At 45.5% G+C, this 24,569-nt stretch overlaps 2 protein-coding genes across 5 annotated transcripts in view; one reads left to right on the forward strand and one right to left on the reverse strand.

The window, feature by feature from the left end:
* Positions 1–13: 13 nt before the first annotated feature.
* LRRC41 (leucine rich repeat containing 41) lies at positions 14–18,584 on the forward strand. 2 transcript variants are annotated; one of them, XM_036255416.1, is made up of 10 exons: positions 14–505; positions 4,053–4,139; positions 4,806–4,876; positions 11,089–12,232; positions 15,468–15,728; positions 16,306–16,470; positions 16,571–16,669; positions 17,320–17,442; positions 17,691–17,766; positions 17,878–18,584. In XM_036255416.1, the coding sequence occupies exons 1-10, from the start codon at positions 307–309 to the stop codon at positions 18,095–18,097; spliced, it is 2,445 nt and encodes an 814-aa protein (XP_036111309.1). In that variant the 5' UTR covers positions 14–306; the 3' UTR covers positions 18,098–18,584. The 2 variants fall into 2 exon arrangements, with proteins under 2 accessions (XP_036111309.1, XP_036111310.1); XM_036255417.1 differs by lacking the exon at positions 15,468–15,728 and having other exon boundaries at positions 283–505; positions 17,878–18,126.
* RAD54L (RAD54 like) overlaps positions 18,512–24,569 on the reverse strand; it is a 37,412-nt gene continuing 31,354 nt past the window's right edge. The window contains exons 14-18 of one of the 3 annotated variants that reach the window (XM_036255418.1): positions 24,333–24,456; positions 23,895–23,973; positions 23,390–23,569; positions 19,012–19,175; positions 18,512–18,915 (exon numbers count right to left, since the gene is read on the reverse strand). In XM_036255418.1, the coding sequence (XP_036111311.1) occupies positions 18,705–18,915; positions 19,012–19,175; positions 23,390–23,569; positions 23,895–23,973; positions 24,333–24,456 (758 nt within the window). In that variant the 3' untranslated portion in view covers positions 18,512–18,704. The remainder of the gene's footprint in view (positions 18,916–19,011; positions 19,176–23,389; positions 23,570–23,894; positions 23,974–24,332; positions 24,457–24,569) is intronic. The other 2 variants (XM_036255420.1, XM_036255419.1) reach the window with 2 other exon arrangements.

The raw sequence follows: 24,569 nt of genomic DNA on the forward strand, positions 1-24,569 counted from the left end.
GAACACACGCTCTGATTGGCATGTACTACCGTCCTTAGCCAGGGGATAGGGGTAGCTGTTATTTGCACCTGAGCAGAATTTATTTAGAAATAACCCCTTAGTCACGCCAGACCCAAATATGTTGACCTAGAGATTTATTTAAAGTATTTACTTTCTAACAGACTTTGTAAGTATGCAGACTTATTCGCTGTTCCTTTAGCGCAGTTCCCATTCTTACCCACATCGCTGATGAAACCGTCCTAACTGCTGACCTTTTCAAGATGGCGGTCCGCGGCTGCCACTCTCGGGCTCGCGCACCTCCCCAAGATGGCGGCGCCCGAGGCCTGGCGCGCCCGGAGTTGCTGGTTCTGTGAGGTAGCGGCGGCAACGACCATGGAGGCCACGTCCCGGGAGGCGGCGCCAGCGAAGAGCTCGGCCTCGGGCCCCAGCGCTCCCCCCGCCCTGTTCGAGCTGTGCGGGCGGGCGGTGAGCGCCCATATGGGGGTTCTGGAGAGCGGGGTGTGGGGTAAGTCGCGGGGTGAGGGGCTACCTCTGGCAACCAGCGGAGGCGGCCCTGCGGCCAGGGGGCGCGGGGGGCGAGGCCGGGAGGCCCGGGGCAAGGCCCAGCCCGGGGCACTGGAAGCCAGACCGTCTGCTCGGAGCATGAATTCTGTGACTGACCAGGCTGGACAGAGTAAAGTCGGGGACGAAGCCGGCAGGTGGACCCGCACAGAGGCCTGGCTGGGGGGCGCGGGGGGCGAGGCCAGGAGGCCCGGGCCAGGGCGAAGCCGGCAAGGCTCGGACTTCAGAGGCTGGACTGACGGACCGGGTCGTGGGCATCGACCGAACTGACACTCGGGCTGGACCGGGCTGGGGAGGCTTGGATGTCGAGCGGACGGGCAGGGATGGCTCTGCTGTTTGGGGGCGGGGGCCGAGGCTGGGAGGCCCGGCCTAAGGCAAGGAGGCCAGGCCCGGGGCCACCCAACCTGGTTGACGGCGCGGGCCCTCCAGTGTCTGCCTGACACCCATGGGTGCCGAGACCCTGGAGGCCAAGCCGATGGAGAGGGTAGCCCATTGGATTGGGGAGTGAGGGACGGGGCTGGGGGAGACGCCGAAAGGCTTGGGGTGCTGAGGCCTGTCTGACGGCCCGGGGCTGAAGGGAGCAAACTGAAGACCGGGGCCTCGGGTGCCAAGCTGATGAGCGACGGGCTGGCGGGCATGGCAGGGAGCGCCCGAGGCCACTCGGATTGGCCTGAGCGGCAAGGAAGGGCCCGAGAGCGGGCGAAGGGAGGCCGGAGCGGGTCAGCGATCCAGGAAGGCTCGAATGACGGACAGGCGGGAAGGGCCAAGGAGGCCCCTGGCGGGGCCACGGCTTGAGGATCCCGGCCTGGGAGGGGGCGCATCGCTGCTAGGAGGCCCTGATCTGAGTGGGAGTGAGAGGAGGCCCCAAGCCTGAGGGCGGCGGGGACCCATGGGCCCGGCTTGGGTGGCGGGCGGCCTGGGGCGCTGGGATGAGGAGCCAGGGAGGAAGAAACGAACAGCCTAGCTGGTGGGCCGGGTAACGGAGGAGAGGAGGCCTGCAGCCCGATGGGCATGAGGAGGCCTGACTGTGGGGTGGGTACCCCCAGTCGCAGCCTGGCCACTGATAAGTCAAACCCGGTCGGCATCATGAGGACTAGTAGAGTGAAAGAGAGGAAAGTGAGGGCCTCTGGAGGATAGGCCTGCCTACACAGGGGACAAGGGAGGCCTTGGGCCTGACAAACTGGTGGTGTGAGGGGGTGGGGTCCAGAAGCCAGGGCCGAGGTTGGGTGAGGACATCACAGGCCCAGGGCCCAGGGAAGGGGGAGGGGTGGTGAGAGAGGAGGCCCTAGGCCTTGGGGGGTGAGGGGGTAGTGTTCTAGAGAAGGCCTCAGGCGTAGTGGTGGGGTCTTAGCCAGAAGGAAGGCCCTGGTAAGGTCAGGAGTGAAGGCTTGAAGTCCTGGAATGGGTCTGGGTTATACCATGAGGAGGGATGTGGAGAAAAGGCCCAGGGGTTTGGGGGGGGAGGGAAGAATAAGCCCCAAGATTGTACAGAGTGGTTAAGGAGGCCTCTGGTGTGATGAGGATGGGGCACTGATCCTGAAGGGGCCAGTGTCTTTATGTGCTGGAGAAGACTCAGACTACCTCAGGCCCGGTGGGGGGAGGGGACTGTGGAGCCTCTGTGCCAACAGCTGAGAAGAAAGGGGTCAGGCTGACCCATGAGGAATTGGAGAAAAGTCTATGGAGCTGGGCAGGGGGCTCAGAAAAGCCCTGGGGAACGTGGAAGAAGGCAGACAGGATCGGTTATGTCAGCCTGGAGCTTCTAGGATGCTAAATCTGTCAAAGAGGAAAGAGGACTGGGTCTGGAGGTCCCAAGTTAGGAAGAGGAAGCATTAAAAGGTATAGGCTGGAGAGAAGCTAGGAAGAGCTTGGCTTAAGAATGGAGAAAGGAAGAGAGAAATTTGTGGATAACAGGGTATGAGAATGTCTGTGGCTATGAGAGAGGATGGCTAAACAGAGGGGAGTAGATTGGAGGGACAGAGGAGGAAGAGCTCCCATGGGCCTAATCCAGGTACACAGTCACAGGAAAAGCTGAATTAAGTTAGGTCTCTTAGAAGAGCCAAGTAAGAGGCTTGCTAAGCAGTGCTATTTCGGAGGAAGATCTCAATGTGGGCTAACAGCCAGGAAAGGCTTCCTGGAAGTAGTGGACTGATTTTGCTTTGTGTAGGGAGAGGAGGAGAAAGTGAGTAGAGGTAACAGGAAAGGATACAATGAGGAAACATAAGTAAAATAGATGTGTTATACCTTGACTGCCAATATATGGAATTGGACTTTATCTTAAATGCAGTAGAGAGCCTACATCAGTGTAATAGCATAGGGAATTAGTGCTTTCATTCAGCAAGTACATTGAGTACCTACTATGTACAAAGAAGTATATTAGACTCTTGAATAGCAAGATTCAGTCATTTCGCAAATAAATATAAAAGGAGATCCTAGAGTAGAAGTTTTTAAAGATTTTCTTCCAAGATCTTAAACTTATTCTTGGCTGGACAGAGATGCTCTTGATAGGATAAAAATAGTAATTGCCAACATTTAGTGACCTTATTATGGCCAAGCATGGTCCTAAAAAGATTACAAGCATTATCTTCTTTAATTTTCACAACAATGCTTTGAGGTAGTTATTATTAACTCCATTTTAAAATTGAGGAAATTTAGGCTTAGAGACATTAATTTGCCCAAGGATTCACAATTAATTAAGTGGTACAATCAGGATTTTACCCAGTTTTGTGCAATTCTAGAGATGAAGCCATTTAGCCACAATACTGTAATGCCTTTCAGATCTAGGGAAGTTAGCAAGCAGGTTTTGTTTTTAAGATATATTGAATTTTGAGTACAGAGTCTAATTACTTCTATTCTTCATAGGAAAGTACTAGTTCTGGGTATAGTGGGTACCCAGCGGATGGAAGTAACCTGGAAGAGAGGGAAGGGAATTCAGGAAAGGCTTCATAAAGGACATGTGATATTTGAAAGATGAATAGTTGTTATTCAGAAAGTTACAAAGATATTCCTGATGGAGAGAACAGCATAACAAAATTAATCTCATGCACAGAGGCAGAAAGCAGTGTAACACGTTAGATAGATGAAAAAGGTAGTTTAGTGTGGCTGAAGAGTAGGAGGCAAAGCAGGGAATTGGAGAAGTTAGTAGGACCCAGATTATGAAGGACTTTTAAAATCACACATATTCAATAGAACGTTTTAAATGCAGAATGGTTCATTATGCTTGTGTAGAAGTGAACTGACCAGCTCCTAAATGAGCATATCAACGTGCTCTGTGGGATTACCTCATCCTGTAGATGTGTATGGCCCTGAAATTCCAGCTGCCAACTAAGTGGCTGAAAACAAGTGGACTAGAGTTTGAATTAGACTTAGGTTAGCTTCTATAGGTTCCATTTGTCAGAAGTCTGCTCTTTTATTTTATTCTTTCCCAATAGGTTAAATAATGCTTAGAACCCTGGAAGAAAAAAAAAGTAAATTTTGTGTTTTGGTTTTTGTAGCCCTCCCAGGCCCAATACTTCAAAGCATCTTACCTCTGCTCAATATATATTACTTGGAGAGGATTGAGGAAACTGCCCTCAAGAAAGGTGAGTGCCTTTCTCTCTTTTTCTCAGTCAGTGATTGTAAGCAAGGCACCATAATGTTCTTTAGGTAAATATCACACCTGATACCTACATAGAACTTCATATTTTTCAAAACATACTCTCACACCTACTTTCTTATCTGACTCCTCAGTGTCCTGTAAAACACAAAACAAGTATATGATTCCTAGTATACTAATAAAAGTGAGACCACAGTCACACCATAATTAATAGCAAAGCCAGACTAGAACCCAGATCTTCTGAATCTTCATTTTTCTGTTTTATCAAGTTGCCCTTCAAGTCCCCCATTGGACACATCTGTTAAGAACTAACATTTATATAATTAACCCTGATGTGCCAAGCACTCTCATAAGCACCTTACCTGAAGAAATGTATTTAATCCTTTCAACAATTCTATGAAATAGCTATTATTAACTACATTTACAGATAAGGAAACTGAGGTACAGAAAAATTAAGTATCTTGCCCAAGGTTACACAGCTAGAGTGTGGTTTGCTGATATTTAAACCCAGGCAGTCTGTCTTTAGAACCAGTGTTCTTTACTGCTTTGCCACATTGCTTTTGTGAACTCAGAGGACAACGTTAAAAGGCTGATGTACTTCACTCATGGTGGCCAAGGAGCAACCAAGTAAATGTGATATTTCCCTCTACAGGCCTCTCCACTCAGGCTATCTGGCGCCGACTATGGGATGAGCTGATGAAGACAAGGCCTTCCAGTCTGGAAGTAAGTTAAGGCACCAGGTAGAACTCTGGCCTGACTTTACACAGTGAAAGCAGGAATAGCACAAAAGCATAAGTTGGATATGGCTAAAGTACAGGAGCAAGGATGGCGTGAATTTGGGAGGAGGGCTCTGATGTCTTATCATAAGATACTTGACCATTTGGCATTTGTCACTGACTTGCTTGCTCACCGTATTTGCAGGTGACACAAAACAGGAAAAGGTAGTAATCACAGTGATGGCAGAACCCGGATTCATAGGAATCATGACAGGGCTGGGGCAATGGTCAAAATTAACAAGATGAAATTTAACAGGATAATCCAATTCTTTACTTGAGTCTAAAATATTCCAATTGTATGACCTCAGGGTAGCGGGTGGAGGGGTCTGGCTTAGCAGCAGCTTGTATAAAAAAAAAGTAAAGGGTTTGGTCAACAATGTGCTAAAGCCACTCATACAAAGACTGTACCCTGAGCTGTGTGAACTAATGTAACTATAATATAGGCTGAAGGACAAGGGGGATGATAGACCTGCCTGGCTCTGCAGTGGTCAGGCTACTCCTGGAGTATGGAGAAAGAAGTCAAAGCCACATCAAGTGAGTCACATTTGGAAGATTGGAGATGTTTTTCCTGAAAAAAGAGAAGACTTGAGGAACATGAACTATTCTGAAATATTTCAATGGTTGTCTCATGAAAACTGAATTAATAGACTTGTTCTGTGTGAAAGCTAAAGGAGGATAAATTTTTGCTAAAGTGAACGCAGAACTTTTAAACTCTAAAGTTGGTGATGAAACAAGCTAATTCCAGAGGAAATAAGCTTCCTATCTCTAAGTGTTCAAGTAGATCCTGGATAACTACTTGAGACAAGGGTAATTCAGAGGAAATTCAGCATGGTAAGAGAGGTTGAACAAGATGAGTTTTAGGGATCCTTTTAACCCTGAGAGTCTGTTATTCGCTGGTTCAGATATAACTCACTGGAACTCTAATTTAAACAGAACTTCTTTTGCTGCTCCATGATTAGGTGACAGGACAGTTTGAGTTCAATAAACATTCACTAAAACTTACCACATACCAGGTCTTATGCTGATATTGAAAGTACAGACACAATTCTTAATCTTGAGGAATTTTCAATTTAATGGGGAAATCTGTGAACAAATATATCATGTATGGTAGGGTAAGAGGTGTGATGGAGAGTACCAAAGAGGCCGAGGGAAAAGGGAGCAAGAAAGTCTTTTCTAGGAAGGAGTATTTGAACTGGGATTTATATGGTGAATGAGGCCAAATGACAAGAAAACAAGATCTTATTAGGAATTGGAGATTCCATTTCTGGTATGCACTGGGTTCAGTAACATTCAGCTCTGTATCAGCTTTTTCACTTCCAGATCTGGACACAATCCCTGGAGTTCAGTGTGATGACACTAAGGCCCAACAAAATCCTCAGTCACTATGTACAGGTGTTAGACCTTATTAGGAAGAGAATTGAATGCAAGAATATTAGAAAAAAGTAACAGCTTCCTACAACCTTTCAAGAAACATAAGATTCACTTTGTCCCAATGTTTCCCAAACAATATGGTTGACTAGCCAGTGATGGAGGTTGTAATTGCTTTCTCTTGGGGAAAGCTTTTTTTCCCCAACATTAGCTTAAGCTTCCTGAAAAAGAATGTCTATTTGTTATCTTGTTTTCTTGTCTCAGAGCATTTCAGAAATTTAGGAAACCACAGGTTTGGTGACCTAACAGTCACCTAGACAAAGGTCCTGACTTGGAGTATGTTCATTCATTTCAGAGGGTACCTTTTTCTGCTTCCCACTTTTTCATGACAGTAACTTTCACTTCATTCATGATTCAAAAACTTTTATTGAATGCCCGCTCAGTTCCAGGCACTACACTAGGTGCTAGGGTTACAATGGTGAACAAGTTAGACATAGCCCCTTGACTGCTTATAAAGCAATATTTCTAACTATGTAGTTTTAGTGTGTGTGTATTAAAAGATCTATAGAATACTATAGATACTCTGGAGACAAAGCAGTGTGGAAATGAAGGATTATTTAATAAATGGTTCTCTAGTAATTGGTTAACCATTTGGAAAAAATAGTCTTACTTTATAATATACTAAAATAATTTCTATACAGATTAAAGATTAAATTGTAAAAAGTAAAAACACAAAACAACTAAAAAAATAAATAAAGGTTATTGGTTATCTAATCTCAAAATGGAGAGTACTAATTATTAAATGGGCAGGACCAAATAAGAAAATATGGACATATTTGACCACATAAAATGGCAACACTATGAATACAATTTAAAAGGTACATAAACTGGGAAAGAATGGTTGCAAAAACATTTGCAAAACAAAGGGATACAGAGAATAAGATATAGGCCCAGGGGAATAAAATGAGTCAAGATTTGGACAAGTCACAAAATATATAAAAATCTCCAATAAAGTGAAAATGTTCAATCTCAATAATAAAAAATGGGAAAGTAAAATTGTACTCCTTGTAAAGTCTTGTTTTGATTTGGTTTTGTTTTAAAAGGTAATTTCAGGGGTGGGTAAAATTTGCATTTTAATATGCTGTTGGTGGGAACAGAAATGTTACAACTTTCTTGGTGGGCATTCTGGTGATAATTGTCAAGAGTCTTTAAAATAGTCCAATTCTTTGACTATAAATTCTGCTTCTTAGAATTTATAGTATGTAAAATCAAGTTACTCATGATCAAGTTATTTCCAGATGTTCATTACAGCAAAGTTTAATATAAAAAAGCTAGGAACAACTTACTCAATAACACAAGAATTATTAAATATAGTACATCCATATTTTCAAAATATTAATAAAGTCGTTCTAAAAATACTTAAATACACGGTGGTAAAATTGTTTAATGACATGGTGCTATGTTTAAAAAAACAGCCACTGAAACTTCTGAATTGTCTCAATGTTGTAAAAACAAGTATCTAAAGCTATTCACATATACATATATACACTGCAAAGTGTTTACATGATTTTTTGCTTTTTTATAATTCCACAAACAATATTTCTATGATCAGAAAAGCAACTGGGGACAATAGTTTATAAACATTTGCTGGCTGTAACAATTTAGTATAAGAAAATATTTTACCCTCCCTAGCTTGTACACACACACTTCTTCCTCCCCCACCAATGCCTTAGCTGCCAGCCCATTGTGGATAGGCCAAGGATTGTGCCAGAGGCCACTGTCATTTCACCTCTTTGGTGGTGCCTCATTTCCCTTACTTTCACTAAAAAGGAAGTGATTTAAATTATTTTGCATTGTCTGAGTTATAGTATACAAGTCACAAAATGAGTGGCTTGGACTAGATCTCTCAGGTATTTTTCAGCTTTTAAGTTTTAGCATAAATTCTAAAAGGTAGTGATGGAATAAAATGCAGCAAATTGTTATCTGCTCATGCATTAATTCATGAGAAAAAAGCCAATATAGTTGTCATAACTAACTTGATTACTCATTTAATCCTCACTACTCTGTGATGTAGGTATAGTTATCTTCCTCACTTTACAGATTAAACTGAAGCAGAAAGAGGTGAAGTGACTTGCCTAAAGTTAGTTTGTGAATGGCAGACCCAGGATTCAAGTTGAGGCACTCTGGCTCAGGAATGCATGCTCCTAACCACTATGCTGCTCTCACTGCAGTTATCATGGGTGGGGTGTTCCAATTTCAGATACTCTATTGTCTTTATCAATCAATGAAATGTCTGAAAAGCTTGGTATTTAGTTACCTAAACTACTATTCCACATGCCTCATGATCAGAAACAGCCATATCTTGGTTCACATCTTTATCCATATTTTAGGCCAAAATTAACCATCTATCTCATTTGTGAAATTAAAGCCTTACTAAGGTTACCTACCAGAGTACCAGAGTTTTTCAAGGTGAGCATGGGCCAGCAAATGTGTAGGAAAAATGCTAGAGTGGGGTAGGATTTAGATTCAGAGATAACCCCTCTGCTTCTTTTCAAAGCTGAGTAGAGATTTGGTTACCAGGTATTTTTTCCTGCTCCCCTAATGCCCCCACACTGTTGCTGGTGAGAGAAGTACTTCTCTTGTTGCCATCCAGTTACCCCAAGCATGAAGAAGTCATTCCTAATTGTAACTACAGCAGGCAGTCTTGGGGAATAGTGGGGGCAACGGGAATGACACTTTCACCTGAGAATAATAGGGGCCCAGTTCCTGCCAAGAACCTCAGATATAGATTGAGGATCACTCTGGTATGAGGGAATGCATGGAGGCAGGGTAAATACCAAAGTGTCATACTTTTTTTTTTTGGTACGTGCCCCTGGTGGGAACCGAACCCAGGACTCGCTGGTCCGCAGGCCGATGCTCCAACCACTGAGCCAAACCAGCCAGTGCCAAAGTGTCATACTTTTAGTCTTGGGAAACCCTCAGGCCCCCACTACCTTTGCTTCAGGCTAAGTACCCTGCTTAATGGGCTCTGCCTCCATCAAATCCATTTCACATTGCCCCATCTTGGCTAATTATCAGCAACAGAAGTAACATTTTCTATTTTAGTTTACAAGATACTTTAACTTTCACTGCCTCATTTGTTCTTCACAACAAACCTGTGAAGCAGGTTTTACAGATGAAGAGAGGTTCAGAAAGGTCCAGAGTATAGTAGCAGAGCTGGCACTTGTATCTAAGTCAGCAGACTTTTTACACACCTTAGGAGAGAATGGCAACTTAAGGAAATCTTTGTCTCAGTGTGTCTTTTTGGGGTAGGTAGCAGTAATTCCTAACTTCTGATATCAGAATCACTTTGGGAGGTTTTTTAAAAAAAAAAGATGCACAGACCTTACCTCAGATGTAACATAATAGAATCTCCAAGTCTGGTTACCTGGTGTATGAATTTTGGGGGTAAAAACCACAGTAAATTCTGATGTGCACCAAAGGTTCAAAAGCACTTGTACTCAAGTTCTTCTAAATGTATCATAAGTCTGATGAAGTCTCATATCCATCAAAGCAAATAACTATTGCCTTGGAGAAAAAAATATAAGATTTGGTCCCTGCTCTCCATGAATTTCTAATCTGGTTGTTTAGGATCAGCCGTGCACAGGCAGAGATTCAACAACATGAATGAAGCACGTCTACCAAAATTTAAGACCTGAGTAGTCCCAACAAGAAAAGTAGGGGAAGGGTAAAGGGGGTACAGATAAACAAACACTAATGGCCTCAGAGAGTGAAATGTTAGTAGGTCCCTTCAGGAAGTCTATTTAGTTGGGCAATGGAAAGCATTTTTGGCAGATGTAGGAAAGGACATAGAAGGCAGGTTTGGATCAGTGATCGGTATGGCCAGAGAAAACCATGGATTAAGATGTGTGGGAAATAAAGCTTCCTGAGGTAGGCAGAGGTTTTATTTTGGAGGGCTTTCCCTGCCAAGATGAGGAGCTTCAAATTAACCCTAGGTAGTGGGAAGACATTGGAGGGGGACTTAAGGCAGAATAATGTACAAAATAAAACAATGTAATCAGGGTATTTTACAAAGATGAATCCAGTGGCTTTGTGCAAATTTGGAAAGGAGAAAAAGGGAAAGAGTGAACAGTCAAAAAGCTAATGAAGTCAGGTGTGAAGTGACAAGTTTTCTGAACAAAGGTAGGTAATTTAAGACTAGCAAATTGTGATTATGTTCTAGAAACAAACATGGAAGAATTTATAGCATTGAGTGACTTTCACTTGAAAAGCACTTCAGCAAACTAGTCTCTGGAACCAACTTCCTGGGCTAAAATCTTACTGTGTGTGTGATTAACCCTCATCTAAGGATATTCTCCCATTTATTTTTAGAGTGGAAAGGAAGAAGGGAGGGAGGGAGGGAGGGAAACATCAGTTGGCTGCCTCCCTCACAGCTCTGACCAGGCCCAGGGTCAAACCTGTAACCCAGGTACATGCTCTTGACCAGGAATTGAATCTACGACCCTTCTGTGTGCGGGGCCAACACACTTAACTGCTAAGCCAAACCAGCCAGGGTCTGGGCTCAAATCTTGATTCTGCCACTTACCTGTAATTACAGGCAATAACCTTTGTGCCTTGCTTTTCTTACCTGTAAAATGAGGCTTATAGTAATACATGCCCCCTAAGATGTGAGGATTAAATGATTTTGTATAAATTTAGAATGTTGCCTGGCACAACAGCTATTGGAAGGAAACTGGTATGATGGGTAACACTCTTAGTATCACAGCTATCTGGCATGTTCTCTGCTTTCAGAGTGTGACGTGTTGGCGAGCCAAGTTTATGGAGGCCTTTTTTTCCCATGTTCTACGTGGAACCATTGATGTGTCTTCTGACAGGCGTCTTTGTGACCAGCGCTTCTCACCTCTTCTACATAGCTCCCGCCATGTCCGGCAGCTCACTATCTGCAACATGCTGCAGGGTGCAACCGAGCTAGTGGCTGAGCCCAACCGCAGGGTTCTGGAGACCCTGGCCAGTTCCCTGCACACCCTCAAGTTCCGCCACCTGCTCTTCTCTGATGTAGCTGCTCAGCAGTCACTTCGGCAGCTGTTGCATCAGCTTATTCACCATGGGGCTGTCAGCCAGGTGTCGCTATATTCCTGGCCTGTGCCTGAGTCAGCCCTTTTCATCCTTATCCTCACCATGAGTGCTGGTTTCTGGCAGCCAGGCCCTGGCGGTCCTCCCTGTCGCCTCTGTGGAGAAGCCTCCCGAGGCCGGGCCCCATCCAGAGATGAAGGGTCCCTCCTGCTCGGCTCACGCAGGCCTCGCAGGGATGCTGCTGAGCGATGTGCTGCAGCCCTGATGGCTTCCCGTCGGAAGAGCGAAGCCAAGCAGACGGCCAGAGCTACACCTGCCACTCGGGTAACACGCCGGAGCACACAGGAGAGCCTGAGAGCAGGCGGGATAGACCCTAAGAGGGAGCTGCACCCTCCAGCCACCTCCCATGAGGCTCCTGGCACCAAGCGGCCACCCTCTGCTCCAGCCGCCACCTCCTCTGCCTCTCCCTCTTCTTCCACATCTGCATCCAAAAGGGCTCCAGCTAGCTCAGCCCCACAGCCTAAGCCCCTAAAGCGTTTTAAGCGAGCCACAGGGAAAAAGGGTGCTCGCACTCGTCAGGGGTCAGGTGCAGAGTCTGAAGACCTGTATGACTTTGTTTTCATTGTGGCTGGTGAAAAGGAGGATGGGGAAGAAATGGAGATTGGGGAAGTGGCTTGTGGAGCTTTGGATGGGTCAGATCCCAGCTGCCTGGGGCTTCCAGCACTGGAGGCCTCCCAACGATTTCGCAGCATTTCCACCTTGGAGCTATTCACAGTTCCACTCTCCACAGAGGCAGCTCTGACACTGTGCCACCTGCTGAGCTCCTGGGTGTCTCTGGAGAGCCTCACACTATCCTATAATGGTGAGTGCCCTAGAGGGACGGGGATAGAGTCTCCCAGCAGCACCACATGTATACCCAATCCGGTGAAGGGGTACAGGGGATATGATCAGGAAGCTGGACATGTGCCTGCCTCACACAGAGGCAGATGGCACACACAGTGTGGCAGGCTGTTGGTGCTAGGGAAGAGGAACATGAGGTCTGCAAGGGTTCCTGAGGGGCAATGCGAACCTGAAAAATGAGTACATTTTAGATATGGTAGGCAATCCAAAGCCAGTACAAGTATGGTATATGCAAGCCCAGCCAGGGCTGAGGCTGGATCCCACCAGGCATATAAAAGCAGCTGCACAGACAAGGAAGTGTGGAACATTTTATCAGACCAGCAACATGCAGAGCTGTTCTTTCCTACCTAGTTGTGCCCAGCTAGCCAAACTTCAACTCTGGCTAAATTCAGCAATCTGCCTAGGTTGTGGAGCACTGCTAGAGAAAAATCATACAATATGCAGATTGGTGCTACTATACATTCCTAGCTATCAATCTTAGACAAATCCTGTGTTTGTAACATCAGCTCCCATTCCTACTCTACCACTTCCAAACCCTTACCTCTTCCTTTTTCAGCTGATGGCCTCACCTCCTACTTCACAGAGAAAATAGAAGCCATCACACATAAATTCCTTCAATTTATTAACCAGCCTATAAACTTTCTTACATCTGCTTTCATCCTTTCTTCCTTCACCAAAATGGAAGAGAGTACCATCCTATCTAAGGCTAACTCTTCTATCTGTGCTCTGGACCCACACCATCTCACCTTCTTAGGAAAGCTTATTTCTTAAAATGCCTTAGTATTAAGAGCTCTTGTGTACCGCTTAGGATGTGTCAGGCATATTTTAAGTATTCTCATTATGTTAACTAATTTAATCCTTAAAACCCTATGAGGTCGAGTGACTTGCCCAGGATACCTAGGTAGTATATTGCCAAGCCAGAATTCAAACCCACACAACCTAGCTTGAGTCCATGCTTTTAAGCCACGGCTTAATGTTGCTTCCCTTCTCTCCACTGTCTATCTCCCACCAACATACAAACGTCCAATTGGGTATCCACCATAATCTACCACCAGCATCTTTCTATCCCATATTAATTACTGTCCTATTTCTTCCTGCCCGTCACAGACAACTTTAGAGTACCTGTTTTCTCGCACAGCTCATTCCAGTCTTGCTTACATACCCACTACCTCATTGAAGATCTAAGTCACCAAAGTCTTCCTTGTTGCTAAGTTCAATATATACCTTCATTCCTCACATTAGTTCTTGGCAGCATTTGCTATTAAGCAGTCTTCCTCATGAAATACTCTCAATGCCACTTCCTCAAAACCTTCTTCTTCTCTCTGGACGTTACTTCTCTCTTATTAATGTTCAGAGTTCCTCAGAGCTCTCCCACTTTACACACTTCCTAGATAATTCCATCCATTCCCTTGGTTTTAAAGGCCAACTATGCTGAAGACCCTGCCCCATTCTGACATTAGCCCAGATAGTTCTCCTAAACTCCAGACTATTTACCCAACTAATTACTAGATATCACTTCATAAACCGAAAGCTCCCTAACCTGAATGTATATTCTTCCTTCTACATGATGCTTTTTTTTTTTAATCCTCACCTGAGAACATTTTTTTCGATATTTTGTTCAGATAGAGTGGGAGGGAGAGAAGGAGAGAAACATCCACGTGAAAGGAACACATCGAGTGGTTGCCACCCATACAACCCAACCAGGGCCAGGGACAAACTGCAACCGAAGTACGTGCCCTTAGCGGGAACCGAACCCAGGTCTCTCAGCCCGCAGACCAGAGAGGCCCGGGTTCAGTTCCCACTTGGGGCACACACCTCAGGTGCGGTTTGTCTCTGGCCCTGGTTGGGGTCATGTGGGTGGCAACCACTTGATGTGTCTCTCTCACATCGATGTTTCTCTCTCTCTCTCCCTCCATTCTCCCTCCTGCTCTATCTCAAGATAAATGCAAAAGTGTTCTCAGGCGAGGATTAAAAAAAAAAAATGACACCACAGGTGAGTCAGTTGCCCAAAAAGAAACCTGCATTATTTCTTACCTCAAATTTATCTTGTTACCAAGTCCTATCTTTACAATCTATCTCTCAAATCCATTTACTCTTCTCTCCACATCCTTAATTCAGGCTACTATTGCTTCTCACCTAGATTCATCACTTCAACAGTTCCTCCTGAGTCCATATCCATTGTCTACACTGAAGCCCAAGTATTTTTTCTCAAAAATGTCAATCTGTCATTTGTTTATTTGGTTTCTGATCACCACACATCTTATTTTACTTACAGGGTCATTCATGTTCTCACCTCTGCTTACCTGTATAGTCATATCTTTAACATTTTACTCCCATACTTTAAACACTAGCCATTTTGATTTTTCAGTTCTTACAATCTGCCATTTTTTCTCCTTCAGGCCTTGTATGTGCCAGGTTCTCTCTGCCACAATCATTCTTCTCCCTTAATTTAGCCTGTCTGTTTTAGGACTCAGCTAAAGCCTTTATTGATGTAAGCTGAACTAGGTCTGAAATACCCATCCTTTGTGCTTTCACAGTACTCTCCTTACCCAGTTTCCATAATGTTTTTTGTTATCAGGCTATATAGGCAGGAACAAGATCTGTTGCTCACTACTGTTTAGCAAAAACAAACAAAAAACATACTAAGTGCTGGGTAAGGTTTAGTTGAATGAATCAATTGGGACCTGCTCAGTCCAAGCAGAGATAAGGGAGCAGATTCCAAGGAGTTAATTGCTTTGTGGCATTAAGCAACTTTTCTAACCTTCTGGATCTTACTCCCCTCTGTGGGATGTGGTTATCCTTCTTTGCCCCATTCCCACCCAATGAATCTTTTAAAGTAGTCCCTATTGGATCATTGTCCTTAGTTTTCAGAGGTTCCCCATGACCTACAGGAAAAGTAGAGACCTCTGCTGCTGTCTGGGTCTATCATACAGCTGGCAGCTACATGCTGCCCCACCACATTTTAACTTGTTTTGTAACTCTGCCCTGACTGGTGCTTGAATGCATAACCCAGTACAGTAGACATCAGTTTGCTGGTTACCTGAGGAAAAAAGCAAGACAATGGATGAGTAGTTGAGACAAATAATTTTAAAGTATCTGATCCAACGCTCTAGAGTTGATAGTTATCAATAATTATTTGGAGTTGTCTCTGAATGTTACCCTTGCTGACACTCCCACATGACTCTTTCCTGCCATAGGCCTGGGCTCTAACATCTTCCGCCTACTGGACAGCCTGCGGGCCCTGTCAGGCCAGGCCGGATGCCGCCTCCGTGCCCTGCATCTCAGTGATCTATTCTCACCACTGCCCATCCTGGAGCTGACACGTGCCATTGTGCGAGCCCTGCCCCTGCTACGGGTCCTCTCTATTCGTGTCGACCACCCCAGCCAAAGGGACAACCCTGCTGTGCCAGGGAATGCAGGGCCCCCTAGCCACATAATTGGGGATGAAGAGATACCAGGTGAAGCAGAGTGTGTGTGTGTATGTATATGTGTGTGTGCACGCGCACGTGAGTCTCCACACAAATGTGAAGGTACATTTGTGTGGGGAAGGCAGGAAGATCTAATTCAGTCTTGCCACCATTCATTCCTGGCTTATCTGGAATCTGTTCCCTCTATCCTGCTATTCTTAAAGGTAACCATGGACTGGACAGGGCCCAGACCACAAGCCCAGTAAGGAGTGACCATGGCAGATCAGCCTCCAGAAAATGGGTCTGAACCAAAAACAGAACTGTTAGACTAGATTAGGTCCCCTTATTGTATGTTCCCTGAATTCCTATGTCTTCTATCCCACCACTCTACATACTTTATTATATTTGCTTGTCCAAGTAGTCTAATCTTCCTGGACTAAAAGCTCCATAAAGGACTTAATTTCATATTTAATGTTCTATCCCCAGAACTTAGAGTGCCTAGTATCTAGTATAGGCACTCAAGGACAAGTAGACATGACTTTTTTAGTGAATCCCTTAATAACAGAATAGGGCCTGCTATAGGGGTGAAGTAAAGATGGCCAGCTGTAATCTTTCCTTACTTTACCAGAAAATTGCCTGGAACAGCTGGAGATGGGATTTCCACGGGGAGCCCAGCCAGCCCCACTGCTCTGCTCTGTACTGAAGGCCTCAGGTTCTCTGCAGCAGCTGTCCCTGGATAGCGCCACCTTTGCCTCTCCCCAGGACTTTGGGCTTGTGTTGCAGACACTCAAAGGTAAGACCCAGCTAGACTGGTAAAGGGAAGAGGGTAGGAGGGGGCCTTGCATTCTTCTTTAGAAAAGCTAATAAGGCCCATGGCCTCTGCCCCCATCCAGAATATAACCTAGCCCTGAAGAGGCTAAGTTTCCATGACATGAATCTGGCTGACTGTCAGAGCGAGGTGCTCTTTTTGCTACAGAATTTGACTCTTCAAGGTAAGTTTTTCATCTAGACCCTGGCTCTACCACTGTCCCACTGAGTGAGCCAATTTTTTGTGTGTATGTGTGGTCTTATGTCAATTCTAAAATGGTTATAGAGCCTGAATGACCTTCTAAAAGATCCAAAACTCAATTCCTCCTATATTTCACATGGGAAATTGATTTAGAGTATCTCACCCCCCAATTTTTTTTGGTATGTGCCCCCAGTGGGAACCGAACCCGGGACTCTCTGATCCACAGGCCGACGCTCCAACTGCTAAGCCAAACTGGCCAGGGCTCACCCCCAAATTTTTCTTACCTTTCAGTGGCTGACAGAAATGATGGTAGTGGAGAGGGATAAATGTGCTATCAAGCTCCCCTCTTAGACTTCTCTCTAATCCCTAGCCCTGCAAAGAGGGCAGTCAATGGATGAGGAAAAGAAAGTGAATGGAGAATTGTCCATGCAGAGAACCTTCCTACAATGAACATCAAGGATTAATCTCTGTTTTAATCCTGATTAAATTCTAGCCTTCCTTGGGGTCTTGGGCAAATTCATTTCTTTTTTGGCCTCTATAAAATCTTCACACCCCTTACTAAGGCCAACTGGGACAGGAGGGGCAGTACCAGTCCTAACACACATCCGAATTTATTCTAATTTCTCTTAACAGAGATTACCTTCTCCTTCTGCCGTCTGTTTGAGAAGCGCCCAGCCCAATTTCTGCCTGAGATGGTTGCTGCTATGAAGGGCAACTCCACATTGAAGGGCCTCCGGCTGCCAGGGAACCGCCTGGGTGGGGGCAAGGCCCTGGGAATGGAGGAGAGGGGGAGGGGAGGAGGAAGGAGCCAGTCTTTTGACCTAGAAACTCAGTGGGCAAAGGCATTGACCTCTCCACTAGGAACACTGGTGGGGAGAAGGTGTTAGAATATAGTTATGTGCCGGGACTTCAGAAGGTTGGGCTTCTCCCCAGCCAGAAATAGGCTGGGATACCCTTATTCCCTATTCTTGGGTGGTTACCAGCATTTCCCCCCTTCTCCCCAGGGAATGCTGGCCTGCTGGCCCTGGCAGATGTTTTCTCAGAGGATTCGTCCTCCTCTCTATGTCAGCTGGACATCAGGTACACACTGGGGACTGGAGGGAGGTGGTTAGGAACAAGGGATAGAGCTTCCAGAGCACAGACCAGAGATTAGTTGCTTCCTGGGTGTCTAATCCATCTCACCCCTACCAGTTCCAACTGCATCAAGCCAGATGGGCTTCTGGAGTTCGCCAAGCGGCTGGAGCGCTGGGGCCGTGGAGCCTTTGGTCACCTGCGCCTCTTCCAGAACTGGCTGGACCAGGATGCAGTCACAGCCAGAGAAGCTATCCGGCGGCTCCGGGCCACCTGCCATGTGGTTAGCGACTCGTGGGACTCATCCCAGGCTTTCGCAGATTATGTCAGCACTATGTGATGGGGCCCCATGCCTCACAGGTCCATGCTCAGTACCATCAGCTTGCAGAGGCTGAGGCATGGGCTGCCCAGAACTCCCAACCAATTCTATCTTTCTCTTTCTGCCACCCTTTTTTTCTCTATTTTCCTTCTTCCCTGGCACTGAGGTTCTGGAGGCTTTGATGGGGCCCAGTAAAGGCATTCCCAGAACTGGGTTTAGAGGCTCTGGGTCTCTTCTTACTCAGTAACCTGAGAACCCTGGGCCAGGAGGTCATAGTGGTCATCAGTCACTGAGGACAGGCCCCCTCCCCCTGCTCCAGGGTTCCTGCTTTCCCACCTCAAGCAGGTACCCAAGCTTTAGAAAAATATAGGAGTGCCCACTACCAGGCCTCTTCTCTGCTGGGCTCACCATGCTGCTCCCAGGCCTCAGTCCCTTTCATACCTTTATTCCTTTCTTTTTTTTAACCAAAAAATGTTTTTCTTATAAAATAAATTTTGGGCAAACATCATGCAGCCCTTCTTGATGATTTTTCTCCCAGAGAACAAAATTCAGTAGGGCCCTATGAGGTAGGGAGAACCTTTCCCTGTGTTCTCCCTCTTAACCGCTACACCCAGACTAGCTGTGGTTATCAATGGAGGCCTCGCTGCTCCTCATGGGAACGCTGGTGGAAGACGAATGTGACGGCAGTAGAGGCAGCATCCCAGGCAGCCTGGAGTACCTCATCCCTGAGCCCCCGCTTATCAGTGCTATGGTTCCATTGAGCCAGATCTGAGGTGCAGTCAGAACCATCAGGGGGTGGCCTGATCTGGCAGTTGTTGACACAGCGGCAGCAACGCAACCTGGGGTCAGAGGACAAAACTGAGGTAACTATTCATTCCATCTCCACGCTGTGCAAAGAATTCAGAGATAATGTTTAGCAAGGGGACTCCACTTACCTATCATGTGTGTCACTGAGGCTAGCCTCATCCAGGGTAAACAGCTCCTTCAACTCGCCCAGAGAGAAGTGCCGCTCCACATCCTGCTCCTCATCCACCACACAGCTACTCAGTGCCTTCTTGTGACTCTGACGCTGAAAGATCTTCTCCTCAATGGTTCCTGCCTGGGGGGGAGTTGAAGGGAGGCAGGGAAGCAGAGCTAAGTCATCCGCATACATAGGGGGCAGGAAAAACCAGGGATTGAAACTAGAGCCAACCAAGAGAAGGGGATATAAATGAAAAGTAATAGTCCTGCAACAATATCTCTGTTCAGCTAAGCCCACTGCCCAGTCAATCTCTCACAGACTAGTGGGATAGACTTATAAGTTACTTGGTACATTAATAGATTTCTATATAGAAAACCCCATAATCCACAAGGGGGATGGTAGAGTGGAATAGTGTTAAAAAGGGTAAAGCAAAGATGATCCTTGGCTGAATCTTTAAAAATAAAGAGATAATTTAGAAGGAAAGAGAGAAGGGAAGGCATTCCCTGTATAAGAACAAAGGAATAAGCCTGGCCTACTGGAGGAATGTGAAGAGTTCAGCCTATCTAGATGATGGTGGAAGTAGAGTAAGAGCTGAGAAAGTCAGCGAGGCCATATTTGGAGAAGCTTGGATGCCAGGCCGAAGAGCTTGACCTTGTCCTGGAAGTGGTAAAAAGCAAAATCACAATTTTTGGAAAGCTCATTCTGGAAGCAGTATGTGAAGAATAGGTTAAGACCAAAGGTAAAGAATTAGGGAGTTGCTGCAATATCCAAGTGAGAGATTATTGTGACTTTAGTATGGGATGGAGTGAAAGGTTAGATTAAGGAAATTTCAATAAGGTAAAATCAATGGTAACTGGAATCTGGTTAAGAGACAGAGACTGATCCAGTAGGATTTGGGTTGGCTGGATAATGGAGCCATTAAATGACAAAATTCAGAAGGGGGGCATATGTTTTGTCATGATGTATAATGAGCTCATAAGATATTCAAGTGGAAATGTACAATAGGTGATAGATACATGGGTCTAGAACTCGGGTAAGATCTGGGCTAAAATTTTTGTTAGAGACTTGTCAATATAATGAGTATATATAATCACAGAGGTAGGAAAACCACAGGAGTTTCCAAAGAGAAAATGATTTTTAATTTTTTTTCCCTTTATTGATTTTAGAGAGAGAGGAAGTAAGAGGGAGAGAGCCATGGCCAGTTTGGCTCAGCGTTTAGAGCGTCAGCCTGTGGTCCAGAGAGACCCGGGTTCGGTTCCCACTAAGGGCATGTACCTCGGTTGCAGTTTGTCCCCAGCCCTGGTTGGTTGTGCGGGTGGCAGCCGCTCAATGTGTCTCTTTCGCATCAATGTTTCTCTCTCTCTCCCTCTCTCTCTCTCTCTCTCTCCCTCTCCCACTCTATCTGAATAAAAAATGGAAAAATGTCCTCAGGTGAAGATAAAAAAAAAAAAGGGAGAGAGAGATAGAAACATCGATGAAAGAGAACATCGACTGGCCACCTCCTGCATGCCCCCCAATGGAGATCAGGCCCACAACCTGGGCACATGTCCTGACCGGGAATCGAACTGGCAACCCAAAGAGAAAATATTTTTAAGATTAGTAGTCAGCAGTATCAGATATACAAAGAAGAAGAAAAAAATCAAGTGTCTCTTGTTTTGGCAATTAGGAAGCCAATAACAGTACATTCAAAAGCAGGTGCCATGGCATAAATGATCTGATGAGTGAAGTTAACCTGTGGAATTTGTAAAAATATGACAGTGCATGAATGGGAAGTAACCCAAGGTAGTAGCTACAATAAGACAAGGTTGAGAAATGTTTTTAAGGTGAAAGCTACTTGAGTGTGTTTATAAACTTCAGGGAATAAAGGAGAAATTAATTAACTAAGAAAGGAAAGAATGTGCTCTAGCCAGTTTGGCTCAGCAGTTAGTGTTTGTTGGCCCATGGTCCAAAGGGTTGCAGGTTCAATTCCCAGCTCTGGGTCGAGCTTGTGCAGGAGGCAACTAACCAACATGGCTCTCTCACATAGATGTTTCTCTTTCTCCCCCTACCCCCTTCCATTCTATCTAAAAATTAATGGGAAAAAAATCCTCAGGTGAGAATTAACAAAAAAAAAGAAAACAAAGGATGAGAAGGGTTCTAGAGCAGAGCTGGAATGATGAGCATCAAGCAGAGAGGAAGGGCACGATCTTCCTCTGAGATGGGTAGGGAAGAATAGGTGTAGAGACTTATGGAGAGAGGAGGGGAGGAGGCAGCATTCTAGCCTGGTAGCCTACATTTTTCTCTCTGAAGTAGAAGGACAAGGTCTCTGCAGAAGAATGAGAGACAGGTTTAAGAAGGAAACTTAAGGGCAGTGGTGAAAGCTTGAAGTGGCTGTTGAAGGAGATAAGATATGGCCCAGCCAAAATGGTGAATGTAAATTAGTGGCAGTATCAATCTGTTTAAGTGCAAATTTATCTGGTATAGAAGATGAGAACAGCCTGGCCAGTGTGGATCAGTGGTTGAGCGTTGCACCAAGAGGTCACCGGTTCAATTCCTGGTCAGGGCACATGCCCAGGTTGTGGGCCAAATCCTCAGTGTGGGGCATGCAGGAGGTGGCCAATCAATGTTCTCTCTCATCGATGTTTCTATCTCTCCCTCTCCCTTCCTCTTTCTCTAAAATCAATAAAGAAAAAACAAAATTTTTTTAAAATAATAAAAAAAAAAAAAAGATGAGAACAGCTGTAATGATCCAAGTAAAGTAGGTATTACAGAAGGAGTTCCCGAAAGGATGCAAAGTAACACATCAGGCTGAATAGAAAAGGAAGTCAGCCCTGGCCGGTCTTGCTCAGCGGTTAGAGCATCAGCCTGTGGTCCAGGGAGACCTGGGTTCGGTTCCCACTAAGGGCATGTACCACAGTTGCAGTTTGTCCTCGGCACTGGTTGGGTTGTGTGGGTGGCAGTCACTCAATGTGTCCCTTTCACATGGATGTTTCCTCTCTCTTCCTCTCTCTCACCTCCTACTCTAAACAAAAAGTGGAAAAGTGTCCTCGGGTGAGGATAGAAAAAAAAAAGAAAAGGAAGTCAAACTAGATTTGGGGACTGGGGACAGGATATGAGGGATGTTAGTTTGCAGTAGATGCAGGAGGTGTAACAAAGCTGAAAGGACAGAAGTGACAGCTATCACTAATGATAGCTATTAAAGTTTTGGATGCTATATAAAGTTTTCATACTGTTAAAGTTCCACAGTATAGCCTTGGGAGTAATTAAAATAGGGAGAATCAAAATAGAGAAGGTTGAGAAAACATGAAAGCCAGAGTGCTGGATAACTGCATGGTCCTTGAAGTCCATCAGGATGATAGCTGGATTTGGGGAAGAAATGAAGACTGAGCTGGTGTCCAAAGTCATCAATGAAGTATGAAAATAGCAGGAGATAGATGACTGTAGCAAAGAAAAGAAGATATCAAGCCCAACAACATGAGCTTAAAAAGAGGAACTATAGCCCGCTGGTGTGGCTTAGTGGTTAAGCGTGGACTCATGCACCAAGAAGTCGCCGGTTTGATTCCCAGTCAGGGCACATGTCCAGGTTGTGGGCCAAATCCCCAGTGGAGGGCATGCATGAGGCAGCCAATCAGTGTTCCCTGTCATCGATATTTCTCTCTCTCCCTCTCCCTTCCTCTCTCTCTAAAATCAATAAAGAAAAAAATATTTTAAAAAAAGAGGAATTGCAGCCCTGGCCAGTTTGGCTCATAAGTCAGAGCATCAGCCCATGACCCAAAAAGTCGTAGGTTCGATTCTGGTCAAGGGCATGTACCTCAGTTGCGGTTTTGGTCCGCGGCCCTTGTCAGGGTTGTGAGGGAGGCGGCCAGTCGATGTGTCTCTTTCACATCGATCTTTCTCTCTTTCTCTCTCCCCTCCTCCCACTCTGTCTGAAGATAAATGAAAAAATATCCTCGGGTGAGGATTAAAAAAAAAAAGAGAGAAACTCCTAAGATGGTTGGTCTGAGTGATCACTAAGAACTGGGAGAATGCCAACACCACTTCTTAGCATCATGGGACATGGAATATAAGAAGACGACAAGGCCAAATGGGAGAGTAGAAATCAGACAAAAGGGAAAGTAGGTGTCCTGTGAAAAGGATGGGGCCACAGGGAAGTTTGCTAACTACTGAACAGGCATCCAAAGGGCACTGTAAAAAGGGTTTGAAGGAATGGGGTGGAGAGAACAGAAGAAAAAAAGCCTCCAGGTTAAGCCCATAGCTAAGGCCACTGCTAGAGGCAGTGGGGCCAAAAAGAGGCACTGAAAAACAACCCAAGATGGTCTTGAAGGTCATATTCTATGACCCATCCCTACTCTGACCACTGTCATCATCCTTACAGACAGTAGGCGATAGATATAGCAGGTCTTCTTTTGACCATCACGCCAGATCCGAGCCATGGCTTGTTCATCATTAGCCGGGTTCCAGTCAGGGTCAAACATGACCAGTCGGTTAGCCCCAATAAGATTGAGGCCACAGCCCCCAGCTTTGCTGCTCAGCATGAAGACAAAGTCAGGGCTCTGGAAAGAAAGGAAGCAGGAGAAAAATAACCTCTTGTAGCCTGAACTGAAATCCTACTCAGCCCAGCCCACTGTTCTCTCTCACGTATCTGTACTCTTATGCTCAGACCAACTGTGAGGACCATGAGTTTGTCTACCTACCATCCAACTTCCCAGCCCACAAAGTCAGTGCCCAGCCCAGCCATCACCAACCAGCCTAACCCTACCACACCCAACAGAAAAAAATCCAGGAAGACTCTAAGGACAGCCCCTCATAGCTTCTCTATCAACCCTTAATTTTAATGTTATTACATTAGTGGTGTGGGAACAAGGGTTGTGCATTTACCGATGGACTATTGAAGCGCTCTACAACCTTGGCTCGCTTCTTAATGGACATCGTGCCATCCAAGCGGACATACAAATACCTAAAGGGAAATACAAAGATAAAACCTCAAGAAGGAAACAGAGTTTTTGGAGGCAGACCTACTGAAGGGACTGAACTAACCATGCTTGAGGTTTCATGCACAGCCTGAGGCCCCATACTCCCAAAGGGAGAGGCAGGAGCTAGGAGCCAGGATTCTATCCTGTGGGAACACCTGAAAGACCAGGGGCTATTCTGCTTGGTGATGAAACTAGAACCACTGCAGCAATAAGAAAACAGACATCTAGGAAGTCCCTTCTATACCCATACCTTGGCCCATATCCACCAATCAGAACACCTATTCTTCCTACAGGGACAGTACGGGAGGCATCCTTTTGGCAGCCTAGTTAGGCTCTTCCCTACCTTCGGGCCCGGCAGAGTTTCTCAAAGAGGTCCAGTGTCTGGGTGTAATTGGACACCAGCACTACTTTGTCACTGCTGCGGCTTCGGGTCACCGCCAGAATGTAATCAAGGACCAGCATCTTACCTGTGGAGATCAACTATTAGCCCCCAATGGGTCATACCAATGGCCCAGAATTCTTACTCTTGATATCCTGCCTTAAGACATGATAGGTTTAGAAAAAGACAGTCTCCAAATTA

Source organism: Molossus molossus, unplaced genomic scaffold (assembly GCF_014108415.1).
Source record: "Molossus molossus isolate mMolMol1 unplaced genomic scaffold, mMolMol1.p scaffold_m16_p_12, whole genome shotgun sequence".
In the NCBI taxonomy this organism is placed as follows: Eukaryota; Metazoa; Chordata; class Mammalia; order Chiroptera; family Molossidae; genus Molossus; species Molossus molossus.

Coding starts and splice junctions, on each gene's coding strand:
- LRRC41 (XM_036255416.1), top strand. CDS start 307: ATGGCGGCGCCCGAGGCCTGGCGCGCCCGGAGTTGCTGGTTCTGTGAG. Junction 16,670..17,319: donor ACAGAATTTGACTCTTCAAG/GTAAGTTTTTCA, acceptor TTCTCTTAACAG/AGATTACCTTCTCCTTCTGC. Junction 17,767..17,877: donor CTATGTCAGCTGGACATCAG/GTACACACTGGG, acceptor CACCCCTACCAG/TTCCAACTGCATCAAGCCAG.